The 20,139-nt window shown below is 39.8% G+C and overlaps 1 protein-coding gene across 6 annotated transcripts in view; it reads left to right on the top strand.

Annotated features, from left to right (window-relative positions):
- Window positions 1-20,139, top strand: part of NIN (ninein) — a 126,393-nt gene that overhangs the window by 15,908 nt on the left and 90,346 nt on the right. For all 6 annotated transcript variants that reach the window (XM_058163093.1, XM_058163096.1, XM_058163098.1 and 3 more), the window contains exon 2: window positions 8,628-8,834. In XM_058163093.1, coding sequence (XP_058019076.1) covers window positions 8,649-8,834 — 186 coding nt within the window. In that variant the 5' untranslated portion in view covers window positions 8,628-8,648. The remainder of the gene's footprint in view (window positions 1-8,627; window positions 8,835-20,139) is intronic.

Genomic DNA, 20,139 nt, shown 5'->3' on the forward strand with positions numbered 1-20,139 from the left:
TATAGCTACCAAATATGCAAGTAGCCTGGGTTCAAATACCAGAAGGGTATGGCTTGCTGATGGCAGCTAAATAGATCTATACTAGTCTCCTTTTATTTCTTTGTCTGTCAGTAAAGCATAAATTTAACACAAAAATAGTTTTTCACTAAATGGATTGCCTGTGAAGGCCTCTGGATTGAGGCTGAAAGGCGAAAGTGGAAGCAGTATGCTCCGTCCCATAATTGGGTAGACCAGGTTGCCCTGATAAATACAAAAAACATTTAATTACTTATTAAGCCACAGCCATAAAGACCTGGTACAAAGATCTGTGAATTTTCTGGTATACAGTTGCCGGGAGGGAACTATCTCCCAAAGCATTTACTTTGAATCAGGTCCTTCTGTTCCTATAAATTTGTTTTTCTTTTTCCTGCTTTGACAAAGCATTACTTCAAACACCCAGGGAATCCATGAGATGCAAGGGGACGGTTTCTCCCTGCTTACCTCAGCTAATGCTCTTTAGAGGAACTAAAGAGATCACTTGCTGGTTGAATGGCTGGAGCTCCTGTTTAAGGAAGGAGATTGTTTACACAGAGACGTTCCCAAGTGCACCGCGTGTGGGCTTGAAGAAACTAATAGGAGCATTCTACACTACTGTAGTAATGGGAATTCAAAGAGCATGTTATTACCATATGGGCTTGAATACAGGTGGAATATTCATGTGTAGCAATGAAGCTTGCGTGCAGCCTCCTCCTATGCATTGATCGCGGGGTGCACCTTGATTTACTGAGGGGCTCTGGGAGATGAAGTGCCAAAAGAGATGCCTGGGGTACTATTGGATGAAGAAATGTTTTTGACGATCTGGGATAAGTTTGAGCTGGTGACTCCCAAGAAAGTGCAAATCCTGGTATTTTGTACTTTTTTTTTCCTAATTGTTTTTCCTCAATTGTAGCATCCCCTGGAATAGCAGCATCAATGTACTAGACTTTCTTCTTTTCAGTTAGTGTTATCTTAGGCATGTTATGAACAAAAGGCTTGTCTATTTGGATATTAAAAGTTGCATAACTTCTTAATTTGCTCATTTTCTAAAACGTTCTCAATTTAATAGTGTCAGTAGTTTTTTTCACCAATTCAGATTCAAACCTCTGGCAAAATTTCCATTGAATAATTCTGGTAATTTGTTCGTGACACTGCTTGTGGTCAGTGTGTGAAATTTTGCTAATCAAATGGTCAATTATTTGATTCTTTTTACTACAAAAACCAACAAATTTGCTGCTGTTACATATTTAACTGTTGCCTTCATGCAATTAATTGGCAAAGCTTGTTTTTAAGCCACTAAAATAAAGCCTATTTTAATCAACTCCATGTGGATTTTTTATCAGCTTTTCCTTCTACACCTTTCAGGTATTGACCATATATTAGCTTGTTCTTACAAATAACAAATCAGTTTTAAATTGTTTCTTTTCTATATTCAACCTCCATCTTTATTATTTTCAAGATTGACAGATGTCAGCAAGGGTTCTTGGCTTTTCTTAAAGGCCATGCTTTTCTTCCTCCAGAAACACAGCTGCAGAATCCTATATTATGTAGTTTTGGATCTTTACGATTAGAGCTAAAGTAAGGTAAATAAGTAAAGCATAAATCTCATGTAAATCTTACACATGAGGTTCATGGTTTAGGGCAGCCAGTTGTCTCTCTGCCTCACCTATCTCAGGAGTGTTTTGTGGATTGGGAACTGGAGGAGGGAGAACTCTATATGCTATCTTGAGCTCCTGAAGTCAGGCAAGGTACAGATTTCATGAATGATAGCAACGATATGCCACCTAAACTTATATTATGGGCACTATATATTATATTACGGATTGGCCAATCTTACCCAGCTGGTGTTCTCCTGCAAACCTAATCTTGGTCATTTGGTGTTCTCCAAAGTTTCTCGATTTCCGTTTCCAGAATCCCAAAATAGTTTGGTCGGGTAAGGGATTCTGGGAATTATAGTCTAAAACATCTGGATGGCGGCAGATATCCTAGCTCTGTTTCTGGATAAGAAGACTTTGCTCCCAGGCAAAAAGAAAAAAAATAGCTCTGATAAAGACCCGAAATGGAAACTTTGTACTTTTCTGTCCATCCGTTACCTATGAATATTTAATGAAATCACTTTTAAATAAAACGGGTGGAGAAAGATGAGAAGCCTAGGAGAAGAAAGTAAGAGGAAATCCATATGTTTGAAACTGCCTTCCAGGAGGGAAGTGGATTCTAGTTATAGACATTTATGATAGGATGCCTGAATGGGGCCCTTTTCTAGCTTTTAACAAACAAACAAACAAACAAACAATCTAGCGCACAGTTCAGGTGAGTCAAATAGTGTTCAGGACATTATAGAGATACAATATATCCAGGGACAAAGATCCTCATGAATATTGTATTGCCTACTCCGTCTTTAATTAGTGGCGTCTGTGCATTTTGGGTGAATTTCTCTATGTGTAATCAATGCTAATGTTTTTACCAGGAGTGGTTAGCATGAAACAACAACTTGTACTGTCTATCTCTTTTTTTTTTAATAATAATTTTTATTAAACATTTTTCAAAAAACAAAAAATCTTTAAACAATAGCTTCTTTCCAACAATTTTGCAATGGTTAAACATTTCTTACTTGTCCATTTTTTTCTCCCTTATTTCAATGTATCCTTTATACGTACAAGTCTAATATTAATTTATTTACATATATACATATAAATAACAGCGTACCCAATTTCATTTCTACAAACTACATTTTTTCTGTTTCCTCTTATTTGTTGTTACATTTCTATTCCTATATCTTCCTTATTTGATCTTTCCTTGCCTTTTATCACTCTCCTCTAGCCATTCCTACCATTTCTCCCACACTATATAATATTCTGTTTTCTCTTTTTCTTTATCTCCTTTGTTTTGTCTATCTCTTAAATCAGGATGCAGATAATGCACTGATTTATTGTATCAAGTGTCATATTTCCCTTTCTATTGTGTCATACTTCCATTACATAGACTTGGCCTTTATTTATTCTTCATTTCACAATATTATGGTCTCTAAGCCATGATGTATAGCTTAGTTACTGGACTGTGTCAAATCCACATGTGGAGTAGCAAATCAGAAGGCAATCACAAACTATTTCTGTTCTGTTGCTAAGATAATGTCCAGGTTGTGTCCTTGAAACCATCAGCAGCTGAGCACAATTCAGAGGTGACTTGCCTGGAACTAAATAATAGCAAACAGATACTTTTAGGAAGTCTATTAGCAGATTGTCAAGGCACCTATTGGCCACTTCTTTGTTCCTAGCATTAAATTACATCTGTCTTGAATATATGGAGTATGGAGATCCACCACTTTCTACCCCTGCCCAGTCTTACTATGTATTCACTTTATTAGTATACTCTGCACAAAGCCACCTCCTATAAGCAGAGTATGGTATGTAGCTAATAGTCCAACTTCTTAGCTGTTACACCTAATAGGCAGGTAAACCAATTCTATTCCATGGATTTTATGAAAGCCAGCTTTCTCACAGATTATGTCTTCTGTATAAATCGAGTTTTAACTTCCATTATTCCTAGCACATGTGGCCAACGGGGCAATGGACAGCACCAAGGTGAGTATGGCCAATCTGATCACTTTCCAAGCTAGCTGCACATTATTGCATCAAGTGTCATTATAAAGACCAAACTTTGGCCAGATTTATTATTATTATTGTTTACATTAATTGGCCGCCCAACTCCAGTGTTGGGCATGTTCATAGGACATCCTGAGCCACAAACCAGCCGACTGTGTTATCTCACAGAGTGTTGTGCAAATTTAGGAAATTGAGCATGATTCGGTTAATCCTAAATAGGCATATTGTACATACATTAGACGTCAGTTCTGCATCTGTGCAAACATTGCTGCTTGCATCTGTTTGGAATGGGGTGCCAGCCCATTTGATTGCATGCCTGGAGATCTGTAATTATGAAAAAGAGGAAAGCGCCCCATCCCCCATTTCCATGCCTATCATAATTTTTATAAAGCTGTCTTTCTCTTTCTCCAGAATCTTTTTGTTTGCTTTTCCCAAAGCAGAGGTAGAAAATCTGGAGTCAGAGTGTCATTGGCTCTTCCTTAGCGTTCCCTGCCTGTAACACAGCCAAGCATGCATCTGTATATTGGCACATGTTCACATACAGCCCTATCTAATCAGCTCTTTCTTATTCTAAGGCCATCGGAGCTGATTTCGAAATAGATTTAGAGCAGGGGTATCAAACTCAATTTCATTGAGGGCCACATCAGGGTTGTGTTTGACCTGGGGGCGTCAGGGGGGCGTGGCCAGGGGGCATGGCCAATATGACATCATTCATGTTGGGGAGTGCATCTGGTGGCCTGAGCGCTCTGCCAGCGAAAATAGGCTCTCGAGCTCCATCTTCGGCGGCGGTAGCATCCTGCATCCTGTCAGTGAAAGCAACTCAGGATGGCTGCACACGACCCTTGCAAGTTCCATTTTCGCTAGCAGAGACACCATGGGCCAGTTCTTTGCTGTTTCCAGGGCAGCTTTGCAGGCCAGATCTAAGCACCCTGCAGGCCAGATTTGGCCCCCGGGCCTTCACATGCTTGGATTAGAGTATCCCACCCCCATTGTCCTTTCTGACCAGTACTGGCCCTCCAACCTTGTTTGCATGCCTCTGTTTCTTAGTATTTTTTTTATTAGTTTCTCAAAATATAAAATACAAAGAGAAATAAATGTAAAGGGGAAAGTAAGGAAGGAAAAAAAGGTAAAGTGTAGTATAAAAGAGAAAAAAGAAAGAAAAGCATTGACTTCTGGCTCTTTATAACACAAAAGAATAAAGTAATAACCATTTCTGTAACAATAAATCTACAGAATCAACAAATCAAAGTTTTATGTGTTTTTGTCCTTTTTTAATTCATATTTTAGTACTTTTGTCTAGTAATAACTTTTCTATTATAGAAAGCTTTTGACAGCTCAAAAGAGTGATAGACTGTTCATATTTGACAGCAATTAATTTGTATCATTAGGCCAGAATACCATAACTGAATAACTGAATACCAATCCTTTATTACATGGTGTTAAAGTCCCCCCAAGAATCCATATCCAAAATTCAGCAACAAACCTCAAATTACGGTAATATATTTTCCTTCTTTTAATTTTTTTTTTAAAGTCACATTTTTGAGCGGCTCAATGTCCTTTTTTTTTTAAATTAAAAAAGTGGTCTAACCCCTTTAAATTTCCCTGATCTATGTGCCATGCAAAGACAGACATGATGAAAAGAATTGTCTTTCTTCAATTCTCATTCTTCTCCTAGAACGCAGAACATGGAATAATAAAGTAGTAAGGGACCTTGGAGATCTTCTAGTCCAACCCCTGCTCGAACAGGAGACCCTATACCTTTTCAGACAAAAGGTTGTCCAGTCTCTTTTTCAAACCCTCCCATGATGGAGCATCCACAACTTCTGAAAGCAAGCTATTCCATTGGTTGATTGCTCTCACTGTCGGGAAATTTCTCCTTAGTTCTAGGCTCTTTCTCTCTTTGGTTAGTTTCAAATCATTTTTTCTTGTCTTGCTTTTTGGTGCTTTGGAAAATAGTTTGACTCCCTCATCTTTGTAGGACCGCTCAAATATTGGAACAGTGCTATGTCCCCTCTAGTCCTTCTTTTCATTAGACTAGACATACCCAATTCCTGTAACTGTGCTTTGTATGTTTTAGCCTCCAGCCCCCTAATCATTCTTGGTGTTCTTCTTTGCACTCTTTTCAGAGTCTCAGCATCTTTTTTGTATTGTGGTGACCAGAACTGGATGCAGTATTCCTAGTATGGTCCTCCCAGACCAGTATCATGAGAGTGACTATTCACTCTTTCCAGAGAACTCTAAATTATGGCAGAGACTGCTTATAAAGAATGCAATTTGTTTTAAAAAGGAGAATTGGGAGAGATAAGAGATTTCTTATCATTCTTAAGCATGCTTTTTTGCTCCAAAGTATATGTGGGAGGTGTTGGGGTGGGTGGGCGAATTATGGAGGCATTTCACATTTTGCTGTTGGCAGTTAAGATAAAGTTCGCAGGAGATGAGAACTGAATTATAAAATTGACCTCTGAAGAGGTTGGTTTCTCTGCAATTTAGATAAGACTGGCAGTGGAGAAAGGCAGAGCCAGCTGAAAGGCAATTAACTCTGAATGTTGTTCAACAGTAATGATCTTGATTAGGTGTTTGCTTTTGCTGTCTGGCTGGAAATGTCTAAAATAATACTTGGCATGGAATGGATGGGAAGGGATAATTCAAACATTGCCAAGAAATGTGAGGAAGAGACCATGAAACAAGTGAGGAATTATGAAGAAATCGACCTGGTTCACAATTGCTTTTCATTCTCAAAACTGTTGGATACAGCCCAACTATACTTGTGCTGATGACTGAAGAATATATACAATGTGATCTAGCTTTGTCTTTTAGTGATGATACTAGCCTGTACAAATCCTTTGGTCAAAGATACCCATCCTGAAGTCAATACAGTTTATCATGTTTATCATGTCGCTGTACTACTGGTGACTTTATTAAATCTGGTAATAGCACTGATGGCTGTGTGCTGTATAATATTATGAGTTACAGCCATAGTTTCTGTTACTTTGAATATAGAGCAATTAATATTTATTTTTATTTATTTATTTATTTATGACAAGTTATATTTATTTATTTATAAATATAACTTGTCATGCAACTTTTAGTTTAAAGCTCTTTATTTTATGGTTTTATAATTGTTAATATAATTATGTAATTACATCAGTTGTTTTATTCTATGTTTGTACTATTTTTAATTATGAGTGGTTTATATAAATTGTTCCTACTGCTGTCGGGGGATATGGCAAAAGAGCTTAACTTTTATTACTTTCTTTGAGATATGCTCAGTGAATACAAACCATCTTGAAAGTGGATTTACAAATGACAGGCTACAAGTTAAAGATGCTACATGGATAAAGATCAGTGGTGGGATTCAAGTAATTTAACAATCAGTTCTCTGCACTAATGATTTCTTCCAACAACCAGTTTGCCAAACTGCTCAGAAAGTTAACAAACGGTTCTCCCGAAGTGGTGCAAACTGGCTGAATCCCACCACTGATAAAGATACTACATTGGACATATTGTACAAAAGAAATCAGCTGATATTTTAATAATTGAAAACAGTATGCAAATAGTAAACCAAGAGAGTAACCTGGATAATTTTCCTATGTTATATTTATAAAAGTGGCTTGTGGGATTCTTCAAAATTTTAACAAACCATTTTAAAAATTTTATTAAAAGGGTATTTTAAACATTTCATATGAATGGGGGAGGAGGAATCCTATATGTTTGGTTGTGAATACAGCTCACAGGTGTGGAGGAAAACATATGAACATGTGTTCACTGTGGAGCAGTGATTTTAGTTAATCTGAAAGTCTGGATTACTTAGGTAGATGTTAGATCACTTGCAGGCTGATCATCCAATAAAAGGTTTTTGTCCAGGATGGATATAGGTCACAGAATGATTTTAGCTGTGACCCATTGGCTATAATAGCATTTCATAACAGTTTATCACTGGGTACTAATTTGGTCTTACTTTGTGTTTTATATCTGTCAGTAATTATTGTTAAAAATATTTGATTATATCTGTTAAGAATATATCTTTTAACTTAGGGGTCTTTTGGCTTACATATCAGACTAAGACATGGTGTGCTTTTTCATGGAATACTGAATAAATTAAACTTGGCAGGGTTTATCAAGCAGGATAAGTCATGGTTGAAGTGCTACAATGGCTAAGTTCACAAAGCATGCTAAATCGAAACCCATCTAGCTAAGCCCACTGCATCCTAGAACTTCATTGCAGGCAATAAATTTTATATATTCTAAATGATGGCTGAAAATGTGCACATTTGTTTAAAACTTTAAATCCAAGAAAATGCCTGTATTGTAGATATATTGCTTCCATATACTCCTCAATGTATAGTTGAGATAGTAGTTTACTTTTATGGACTCCAACATCTGGAGAAAGAGAGCAAGCAAAAGAAAACAAATTTCTACTGCAAATAAAGAGTTCACACACCTGGGTCATAAGAAGTTATACTACTGTGATAAGTCTATTAAGACCTTAAAGTACTCTAAAAAAATGTGGAATAGCACAAAGTAGCAGTTTTCTACAATTTATAATTTGCTAAAATATCTGATTTAACACATAGTTTGGAAACCAGAGTCAGGAGAGGCAGTCAAACCAAGATCTATTATCACCACTTAAAGCTAGTTTTGCAAGCTATAGCTTGGTCAGCTTATGATTTAATATATCTAAAGCTGAGGAATTCTGGGAGTTGAAGTCCACAAGTCTTAAAGTTGCCAAGTTTGGACACCCCTGATCTAAAGTCACATTTGCCTGTGGAAGAGTCCATTGCTTAAGAGAATATGCTGGGTTTCTCAAGGAAAATAGAGATGAGAACTGCATAAAATACAATTTACTTATGGTTGAGAGTGTAAGTCCTGATTAGTATTAAGTCTGAAATGTGGGGTTAGTCTTCGGTTGTAGTCGAGAACTGCAACTGTTTGTTCTCTAGGATTTACACAGGAATGTTGCTATTTCTCTTTGTGACTTTCTTCTCTTTTCTTCCCTCCCCCCTTCAACAGTGAAGCTTGGTGGGCTATGGGATGGATGAAGCTGAGCAGGACCAGTACGAAGCCCATCTCAAAGAGCTCTTTGACAGCTTCGATGTCACCGGCACTGGTTGTCTGGGGCAGGACGAATTGACCGAACTTTGCCACGTGTTGCATCTTGAAGAAGTAGCTCCAGGAGCATTGCAGGAGACCCTGCTGCAGGACGGCCTCTCTAGGCGGGTAAGATCATACACTCTGTAGATGGGCACAGCTGTCTTTTCCAGCCTTGGAAAATCTGGACCAGTGGATCAGTGTAGGGTGTTCTTGGATCCAGAGGGAAAGTGGAGATTGGAATGGAAGGAAAGAACAAAGTAGAAATAATAGAAGGAAAAGTTCAGAGATAATAAGATAGGAGGCCACGTCAAATCCTATATGTACCATTGTGACTGAATTCATATATGATAGTAATAAAAAATGGCTTACAAACACACTGGACTATAGTTTAATAGAGTCACATAGCACCCAAAATTAAAACCCAATAAATATCATTACAGATAGTCTTTTCTTACAAGCACAATTAATTCCATTTTAAATTGTGTCTGGAACTCTGCACTTCGATATGGCCCAAGGGCTAATCAATAAAGTAAACTAACTACAACCACAATTGGGCCTGGGATTTCCATCATAAGTTGTTGCAGTTGTAACTCAAGTCAAACCCAATTTTACAACAATTTTTGCAGTGGTCATTAAGCAATTCCAGTTTCCCCAATGGACATTTCTTGCCAGAAAGCACCAAAAAAAGGTTACAAATTGCAGGATGCCACAACTGGTTGTGAATGTGAACTGGTTGCCAAGTACCCAGATTGTGATTATATGACCACTGAGGTGGTACAACCATGATAACAGGTCATAAGTCACTTTTTCCAAGGCCGTTGTGATTTCGAATCACTGTTAAATGGTATTTAAGTTCAGGACTACTTGTATGGTCTAGTCAGAGTACTGCACATAAAACAAGGTGGAGTTTGATTTCATCATCATGATTGCCATCTTGACTTTTTTGATCTTATTCTGTGGACATCCCTGACTGTAGTGAACTCTGCAAATGATGCTAATGTGCTTTGCTGGTTTCTGTTGAGGATGGTATGTTAATCCAGCAGCCCCCCAACCTTTTGGTTTTTCCACAGATCAGAAGGGGTGTGATTTCATGTGCTGCCTGTGTCCCGTGGATGGGGCTTCACTTGTTTGCATGGCCCGGTTTCCGGCATGCTACGGACTGGTGTCGGTCCATGGATCAGAGGTTGGGGACCACTTTGTTAGTCCATTACATTGAAGATCTTCTAATCCAGCAGTTTCCAACCTTTGCAACTTGGTGGCCCAATTGGTGGGGAGGGGAGAGGGGAACTGGGCTGCAGGAGCAGCAGGCCAGTGCACATGCACCCGCACACAACCCTTGCGCGAGTGGTAGGTTGGTGCAAATGGCTGTTCGATTTGCCTGAGCACACATGCGAGTGCCTGCCTCCTTGCCACTTGCATAAATTGAGTGGTGCATGTGCATTTGCATGCTCCAGCCAGCCACCCGTGCAGCCCAATTCCAAATAGGCCATGGCCCAGTAGGAGGCCATGGCCCCGATGTTGGGGACCCCTGTTCTAGTCCAACCCCCTGCTCAAGCAGGAGACCCAATATCATTTCAGACAAGTGGCTGTCCAATCTCTTTTTTTAAAAAAAATAATAATACAATAATTCCACCTTGAAATTAAACAGTGTGTTGTCCGTGTACAAATACCTTTGTAAAATGATAATCAAAATTTTATAATATTCATTACTGTCATCCCTGGAGGCCATCTTTTCTTTTGGATCTTCAGGGTTGCCACAGTTAGTCTGTGGGAAACTGGGAGGGGGGTTGCATGGAGTTGGTAGATAACAACATTCTTTTCTCTGGGAGTCAAGGACGTTCAGCCTGCACCTGGAGTGGCGTGACTGGGAGGCATTTGCAGTTGAGACGGACCATGTGATGGACATGTGGGTACAGGGGAAGGGACTTCGACTTTCCTTGAGTGGGGAAAATCCAGGAGCTTTCAGATTTGGGATTTCCTCAGATGTGTCAATATGACATCTCTAATATCAGTAAAATGGAACTTTGAGGAACTGTTGGCCTTGGAATCTTCATTGGTTGGGGTTGTTACTTGGAACCCTGACAATTAAATTAGATTTATTCTATAATATTAAAATGATAATATTAAACATAAAAATCCAATCTCTTCTTAAAGACCTCCACAATTTCTGAAGACAACCTGTTCTACTAGTTAATTGTTCTCATTGTTAGGAAGTTTCTCTATTAGGAAGCTTCATGCAGCCCATGAAATGGCTTCAGCCATTATTGTTTTTTCAACTGTCTTGAAACCTCCTGATGTTATTTGTGAATGCAATCACATTGAAGCACAACCCACAAAATAGATCTTCTTCTCCCAACCCGGCCTCCTTCCTGGACTACAGTTCCTTGCACCTAACAAGTATAATCATACTGACCGGGAATTCTGGGAGTTGTTCTACAACTCATGGGGATTATGCCAAGCTGGGGGAAGGCTAAAATAACAGATTTCTTATCTCCCTGACTCAGAGTTGGGTTTCAGCAGGTTGTGACCAGTTCTGGAGAACCGGCAGCAGAAATTTTGAGTAGTTTGGAGAACCGGTAGTAAAATTTCTGACTGGCCCCGCCCACATCTATTCTCTGCCTCCCAAGTCCCAGCTGATCGGGAGGGAATGGGGATTTTGCAATAACCTTCCACTCGATTGGAGAAGGAATGGAGATTTTACAATGTCCTTCCCCTGGAGTGGGGTGGGAATGGAGATTTTACAGTATCTTTCCCCTGCCACACCCACCAAGCCACACCACACCCACCAAGCCACACCCACAGAACTGGTAGTAAACAAATTTTGAAACCCACCACTGCCCTGAGTGTATTCTTTTTCTCTCTCTTGTGTTTCTACATCTACAATTTCTCGTTTTCTTTCCCCATCTCTCGCAATAGGCGTTTAGAAGAAAGGCAGCCTCTTCCACTTAATGTATAATTTTATGGCCATTGCATTATGGGTCCCTAATTCATTACATGATTGGTCCTTTGTGCAAATGTTCCTGCACCTTTGTATTCTTAAACCAATCTCCCTTAGGAAAACAAAGCCCACCCTTGCTCCAGTCAAAAGCCCTTTTCTTTCTCTTCCTTTGGAATTAATCTCACTCTCGCTTTGGTCTGTGATGTTAAGAAGCGAATCTCTGGGAAAGGTGGGGAAGAAGCAAGAAAAGCGCTTTCTGGCTCAAACTGGGCAAATCCTTTCTTTCTGAAGGGAGGGGGGAGGATTGGAGGGCTCCAGTCTCCCTGAGGGAAGAGTCTGGGTATCTCGAAGGGCACCTGGGAATTTGCACTGTGCAGAAAAGGAGGGGGTTGGATAATGAGCAGCTCTCAGTGCCTTTATTGTGTTAATAAGGGCACTGGCTCTGAGTTACCCTCCTTCTCAAATGGAATCTCCAATATTATTTCCTTTTGCTGTCTGGCACTCAGAAAACTCATCACTCAGAAGTTCAATGAAGCACTAACTAGCGCTGGGGAAACAAGCTGAACTCTCGGTATGTAGGACACCCTGTTAATACTATCACCTTTATAATTTTCTTTGGCTTTACCATCCTAAATGCTCTCTAATGGAAAAGATTAATCTAAGCTAGGTACATAATAAATTCCATCTCTTTTGACTTCTGGGGCCATGAGGCTCATTCAGATAAGACAGAGGGGAACTCACAGAGGTGGATGGGAGAATTTTCTGTATGCTTTGTTTCTACCTCTTACACTTTTGTCCTAAACCAGGTAGTGTAGCAATAGAAACAGGCCCCACATCTGGCTGCTTTGCAACCAGCGATGATTGGTTCATCTCGTGTGCTGTTGCATTTGGAGAAACATCCAAGTGAAAAAACATTTGCCACAATTTTGAAGAAGCTGATACCCTGCCACATTCTGGTTTCCCCCTAAAAGACCCTCGCGTTGCAAAACTAGAGTCAAAGCTTTGGTCTCCTTCCACCCAAGGGATGATGTAGGTGAGATACATGTGTTTCCAGGGCTGCATTTTTTTTTTATTTTGCACTTGTGCTTTAAATGAAGCTTGTGATATCATCTGATAACTCCTTCCGAAGACATTACGTTCTCCTATGCCAGTGGGATAAGTTACTTGAAGTGATTGCATTGATTTAGCTTTAGAGAAGTTTTTCTGGGATCTAGTCTTGCAGTCTTGAATTGATTTTTGGTCATTTTGGATCTCTTCCACACTGCCCTTCAATTCAAGACTTCGCATGATTGCTACTCCCTCTGAATGATAGGTTTTAACTCCTGTCAGTTATGTGATTTAGCCTCTCCTAATCATTCTTCCTTTGACCAATCAGTTTTCCCAAGTAAAAATATCATGCCCTAGAGAAGCAAAACCGAGGACATAATGCAATCATTGCATCTAGTAGAGCCTATATGCTCTAGAACAGGGGTCACCAACCTTTCGGACTTCAGGGACCACTAAATTCATAATTTTAAATCCTGCGGACCACTAATATGATCTGCCTAATGACCAGGTGGGTGTGGCAAGGTGGTCATGTGACTGGGTGGGCGTGGCCAACTCAACGTCACTCACATCGAGGGGCGCCTTGCCAGCCTCTACTCGCTACTCCTCACCTGGCTGCCGGGGCTCCTTAGGGCCCCAACAGGAAGCAGTTGCTGGAGCTAAGGAGCCACCATGAGAAAGAGTTGGCAAAACAGCTGACTCAGTTCAAATTGGATCTGACCGAGAAAGAGGCTCAGCAGAAGCACCTCATTGAGGACTATGAGCATAGGCTTTTCAAGCAGAGGGAAGACCTGCAGGAGTGCAAGGCCAGGAACCAGCGCCTGGAGGCTCAGTGGGCTGAGTTGGTCAGCCAGTTCCAGGCCATGATGCTGTCCCACTGAAAAAGGCCCTCTGTTTCTTTGCCATCAGCAGCGCTTCCCTTCAGCCTTCACCCAAAGCCCCACACCAGGAGGCTGAAGCAGACTCCAAGTTGGAATTTCTGCCCCCCTCCGACCCACACAAAAAGAGCCAGAAGGGAGAGACTCTCTGCAGTAACACAAATGTTCATTGCACGTATCTGGCCCAGGAGACATAGTTTGAGGACCCCTGATTTAGTGCAATATAAAAAATGCAAATAATTTTTCTGTGGACCACCAAAATGTTCTCACGGACCACCAGTGGTCCACAGATCACCAGCTGGTGACCGCTGCTCTAGAATGAGGTTTCTAGCCTGGGTTCAGGGGGACCTTAGAACCTGGATGGGTTCCACAAGGGGCCTGGCAGAGAGGACCCTCAAATGTAGTAATCTTGAATGCACAGACAGCCATCCCCTCTGTTTTTACCTCAGTGCTGCTTTTGCCGTTACACTGCACCAGTGTTTGTATCCAGGCCACATGTAGGGATTCACTGCCTTTCCTTTCCACCACTGAAATTGTCCGCAAAATGACTTCCTAGTTGTCTCCAAACTCCAACAAATATTTTCCTCAGCGGCCCAGGTTTTCTAAAGGGTGGCAGAGGAAGGTGAAAGAAGAGGTGGGAGCATCTAACTTAGCAGCACAAAAACAATTGTGAGTTCCTCACTCCCGTGTTAATGTTGAATTTGCACTAAACAATTTATTTTGTTATTTTATTATCAGTTTTTTTTATCGCTAGAATGTTGCCTCTTGAACGGAATTTCAGAGGCAGTGGGTTTTTATAACAAATAGGTTCCGTGACATGAAAAAAATTGAAAATCCCTGTTCTAAAACAGTGTTTCTCAATCTTGGTGACATTAAGATACATGGACTTCAACTCCCAGAATTCCCCTGGCAGCATAGGAATTCTGGGAGCTGAAGTCCACACATCTTAAAATCACCAGGGTTGAGAAGCACCATTCTAGAACTATTGGAATGTGTTAAAGGAGGACATTCAGTATTGCCTTGTCTGTCTGAATGCAGCAATTCAGGCAGCTCTGCTCAAATGTTGTAGCTATTGGGTTCAACAACATAGTAAATGCTGCAGTAGCTTTCTGTAATTTGGTTACAGAAGTTACTTTAATTAATTACTTTCACTAATTTTGTTTTTCCAAATATACTGTGTCTAGTACTCTGGAATTTTGTCATGCCTGGTGGGAGTCCTGGACATTTTACTAATATACCTGAGGAATGGAGAAATTTTATTTATTTATTTATTTATTTATTTATTTATTTATTTATTTATTTATTTATTTATTTATTTATTTACCATATTTGATTTTGATGCCAACAGCTTCAGAAGGATAGGTTTACATCACAAACTTAGGTCTCATGAAAATACTACTGTACCGCTTCCTTTTTTTTTTTTTTACCTTTCCCTACTTTATAAGCTCAACACCACCTTGTGTAAATTTTGATTCATACATTTTTAAAAATAAGCCTCTGAAAGTAGAAGCTGTGCCTTTTTTTCTTTTTTTTTTGGACTCTAGAAAACCCAGAGGGACTGACATCACAAATACTTTGATGGGAACATTAAAAATGTAGTATTTTAAGTTTCTTTGGATTGTCTTTGCTTTCCACGCTACAGTGCTTGAAATTTTAACCTGCTGTGGTCTGGAACTGGCAATGTTTTTGCACTGAACTGGCAAGTCTACTCAGTGATCATATCTGATGTGGTGTCTTTTGACGAAGTTGGACTAGCAAAATTTTAGCCTTAAGAGAACTGGAAGGCACCAAATTAACAAAAACCTGATGCATAGTTATTTGTGTCACTTGAACTCTATATTGGGATAGATTGTGGCCAGCTTTTGTTTAGAACCTCTGCCCACCAATACAGGTAGTCCTCGACTTACAACAGTTCGTTTAGTGACCATTCAAAGTTACAACGGCACTGAAAAATGAGACCTATGACCATTTTTCACAGTTATGACCTTCGCAACATCCCCAGGATCATGTGATCAAAATTAAGGCACTTGGAACTGATTCATATTTATGACCATTGCTGTGTCCCAGGGTCATGTGATCTCCTTTCACTTTCTGACAAGCGAGATCAATGAGGAAGTCAGGTTCACTTAACAATCGGGTTACTAACTGATCAACTGCAAAGATTCACTTAACAACTGTCAAGAAAAGTCATAAAATGGGACAAAACTCACTTAACAAATGTCTCTCTTAACAACAGAAATTTTGGGCTCAATTGTGATCATAAATTGAGGACTACCTGTAATCCCTCAACACTGTCAAACTATTTACTAAATTTGCACTGCTATTAATCTTTTCATCCTTCCCATCACCCATCTCCTTCCACTTATGACTGAATGACTGTAACTTTGTTGCTTGTATCCTTAGGATTTATACTGATACTGATTGTTTCCTGATTGCTTAATTGTAGCCTATGACTATCATTAAGTGTTGTATCATTAAGTGTTAAATTTGTACCCTATGACTATCATTAAGTGTTGTAAGATACCTTGATGAAGGTAACTTTTCTGTACACTGAGAGCATATGCACCAAGACAAATTCCATGTGTGTCCAATCACACTTGGCCAATAAAAAAATTCTATTCTATCCCTTTTTGATCTTGTGTTCTTCTGTGTCCAAATCCCATTGCTAGATTCATACATGGGACAGTAACTGGTGCATTTTCTCATGCCAACCAGACAGTATTTACACTTCAATACACTTTGCTTTTCCATGCCCCCCTGAGCATATGCTGTAGCCCTCCACTACATGTCCTCCACCTGTGGCCCCTCTGAAGTATCCTCTGGCCTTGGTAGAAAAGCACTCCCAGAGTTCCTCAGCCAGCAAAGCTCCCAGGAACTCTGGGAGTTGAAGTCCACAAGTCTTAAAGTTGCCAAGGTTGGAGACCCCTGCTTTAGAGCATAAAGGCCCTTTCCAGTCTAATACTAAATCCCATTTATAATCCTAGTTCTTTTTTCCCCTCTAATGAGCTGTACAATGTTTCCCCAAACTGACCCAAAAGTACTTTTTCAAAAGGCAACTGGACTTCTTGATTTTTCTTTGAAGATGTTTCGCTTCTTATTCAAGAAGCTTCTTCAGCTTTGATTTCCCCAAACTGGTTTTTTAAGTCGTGGTGAAGTGCCTCAAGGCAGAAAGGTGTTAAGATACTTTCAACTGAATATGCAGAGTGAGGTGTATTATTCTGAAAAACAGTGGTGGAGGTGTACATTTGATATATTCTACAACAGGTCCAGAGCAGAGTATTTAATATAGCATCTTGCTGTTCCTGTGTCTAATTGATTGCAAAAATGGTCTGGCTTTTGTTTGTTTGTTTGTTTTTACATGCCTTGTGATCCATCCGTGTGGGCCAGGCTCCATTCCAGGAACAGAAGGATATTTCAGAAAAGAATTGATACAAAAATCCAGTGTTAAAAATAACAATGAATCCAATTGCTAGAGTCTTGATTAGAAGCAACAAAGCCTATACGGGTGCAACTTTGATCCATTTTCCACTCAGCTCGCCCTGTCAAATTGTGATATTGTTTCCCTCGCCACACCCCACCCCTTCTGAACTTGGTTTAAATTCACTCTTCTTAATCTTCCCTTTGAGCTTCAGTCACGGTAAAATTGCTTCATGTGATCCAAACCCTGGCCATCTGTTCTGCTTGCAGCTGCAATTTCAAGGAAGGAATTTCAACCCCAACAGAGAAATGTTCACTTCTTCTACTCCATCAAACAAAATACCCTTCCGACTTCTCAATCCTTTCCTTTTTCTCTTTTTAACATTACCTTAAAATTTAGGCCAATTGCATAATAAATAGTGGAGTCCTTGATGCTCTCTGGGTTTGGTTGTTTGCTTATAGACATTTCATTACCCAACTAGGTAACATCATCAGTGTGAGGAAAGTGGGGTTTGCTCCTTGTTTATATATAGAAATATGTCCTGCCAATGTGAGGGGAGTATTGTTTTCTCCTTGGTAGTTCCTTGATTAGAGTATTGCTTTAGACAATGAATCGTCTGCAGGAAAACTGCAGGAAAGTTGTGAATGCTCCAACACTGGAAATTTTTAAGAAAATGTTGGATGACCATCTGTCTGAGATGGTGTAGGGTTTCCTGCCTGGGCAGGGGGTTGGACTAGAAGGCCTCCAAGGTCCCTTCCAACTCTGTTGTTGTTGTTGTTGTTGTTATTAAAACAAGCAAGCTCAGAGAGCACCAAGGACCCCTCATTTCAACCCTAAGCTATAAATATTCTTTATTGGTAATATTGCTTTCTTCTTGATTGTTTGTCTAGTGTGACTCCTTATCTAGGTGTGAGTTGCTGAATGTGCCTGGTCTTTTTTTCCCTTCTTACCAGTAGCTTTTTTATTGTCTCTTTTTAATTATGTGTAAATGTGGTTTATTTCAGTGTGTCTATTGATGTCTGATTTGGCTGAATGTCAAGCCTCCAGGACAGTGGTGGAATTCAAATTTTTTTACTACCAGTTCTGTGGGCGTGGCTTGATGGGCGTGGCAGGGGAAGGCTATTGCAAAATTTCCATTCCCATCCCACTCCAGGGGAAGGATACTGCAAAATCCCCATTACCTCCCCACTCTGGGGCCAGCCAGAGGTGGTATTTGCCGGTTCTCTGAACTACTCAAAATTTCTGCTACTGGTTCTCCAGAACCTGTCAGAATCTGCTGAATAGTTCAGGAATTCCTGCTCCAGGAATTCCTGAATTTAGCTTCGTCTAGGATGCTCACAGTTTCCCAGTTGAAAATATGGTTGAGTCTGCCCACATGTTGTAAGATTAAGAAGTTTTCATCCTGTCTTCTGACTACAAGTTGGTGTTCATGGATATGCTACATTAGTCTTCTGCTTGTCTGTCCTACATAGTGACTGTTGCAGTGTATGTTAGATGATTCCTCTTTTTGCTTCTGGGTTATTGTTTTTAGTTTATTTAAGGTGTTTTGGATGACTTTAGTTGGTATCTACAGTGATTCTGTATGGTTGTTATAGTCTGTTGGTTGTTTCTGTGGTGCTTTTGATATATGATAGAGCTGTCCTTTTCATAGCTTGTGGTGATTGTGCTATAGTGGATTAATTGGCCAGGCAACCCTAAGCTACATGTATTCCCTTATGTTGAAATAATAGTGTTTTAGAAAAGTAATAGGAGAGATGCTGAGTTATTTCTAAGGTTTTAGCTGGTTGTATTTCACCAGTCTCCTTTTAAGGCATGAATGTTTTGTTGATAAAGGAAATAATATACTTTTCATCATGGCATCCCATCATTTATTTTCTGCCACTTTGTTTTTTGAAAATTAAAATGTGATGAGAATTGCCTTAGAAAGCTGCTTTTAGTCAGATTAAGTACAGAATGAAGTCATGGACTAAAGATTACTGGATGAGTCTACACATACACCTAAATAAAACAAGTCACAGTATGTCTTAGCATATTGGTGAATCTAGGCAAATGTGATTTATTTGTGAGGAAACAATAGCTTCATTGCCAGGCCTTAATTTGTTTTAACTGCAATCCAATACATTACAGATCTGTTCACCTAAAACAGTAAACTATAAACTATGGTTTACGAACCACAATACTGGGTTCATACCAGGAGTGAAATCCAGCAAGTTCTGACAGGTTCTGGAGAACCAGTAGCAGAAATTTTGAGTAGTTCGGAGAGCTGGCAAATACCAGCTCTGGCTGGCCCCAGTGGGGTGGGAATGGAGATTTTGTAATATCTTTCCCCCAGGAGTGGGGAGAGAATGGGGAATTTGCAGTATCCTTCCTCTGCCACGCCCACCAAGCCACACATACCAAGCCACACCCACCAAGCCACACCACACCCAGCAAGCCACGCCCATAGAACTGGTCGTAAAAAAATTGGATTTCACCACTGGTTCATACCACATACTAAACCAAGATATATTTTGGCTTTGCATGATACGTGTACCCAACTTTATATATTAGTGAAGTTAGTGATTTATTATTTTTTAATTCTTCCTGTGGACAGCCCTAACTTTGAAGCTGAGGGCACCCTTTAGCTCTGATGTGTAAAATTGCCAGAAATAATAATATTAGCCTACTTGACCAAGCGTGTAACAGTTAGTGAGATTACACATGTTCAAAATTTTGTGAACACTGAAAGCATCTGGGCTCAAACTTACGCACTGCCCTTTGAAATATTTAACATTTCCCTAACTGTGACCTTTGGTTTAACTGTTAATTGGAATTCTGAAAAGTTGCCAGAGCTTTGAATATTTGGATTTTTGCAGTTTGGTAGCACCTAAATCTGAGAGTAAGTAAATAGCATCTTAAACCCAATGTACCTGATTACTTCTGTTAAAAATGTTGGCAAGTGTGCTGTTGTGTTACACTTCTTAGTTAGTGCAAGTGTGCTATGGATGAGTATAGATTACTAGGTCTTGCAAGTTCCCCACCCCTCAGCCCATGATTAATTGTAATGCACAGTGTGCTGCACACAGAGCCCTCCATAATCTAACGCTCCCTCCTCTTACAGTCAAGCTCATTTATTTTAAATGTCAAGGTATTTTTTTTAATCAGGAAAATCTT

This window comes from Ahaetulla prasina, chromosome 1 (assembly GCF_028640845.1).
Source record: "Ahaetulla prasina isolate Xishuangbanna chromosome 1, ASM2864084v1, whole genome shotgun sequence".
NCBI lineage: Eukaryota > Metazoa > Chordata > Lepidosauria > Squamata > Colubridae > Ahaetulla > Ahaetulla prasina.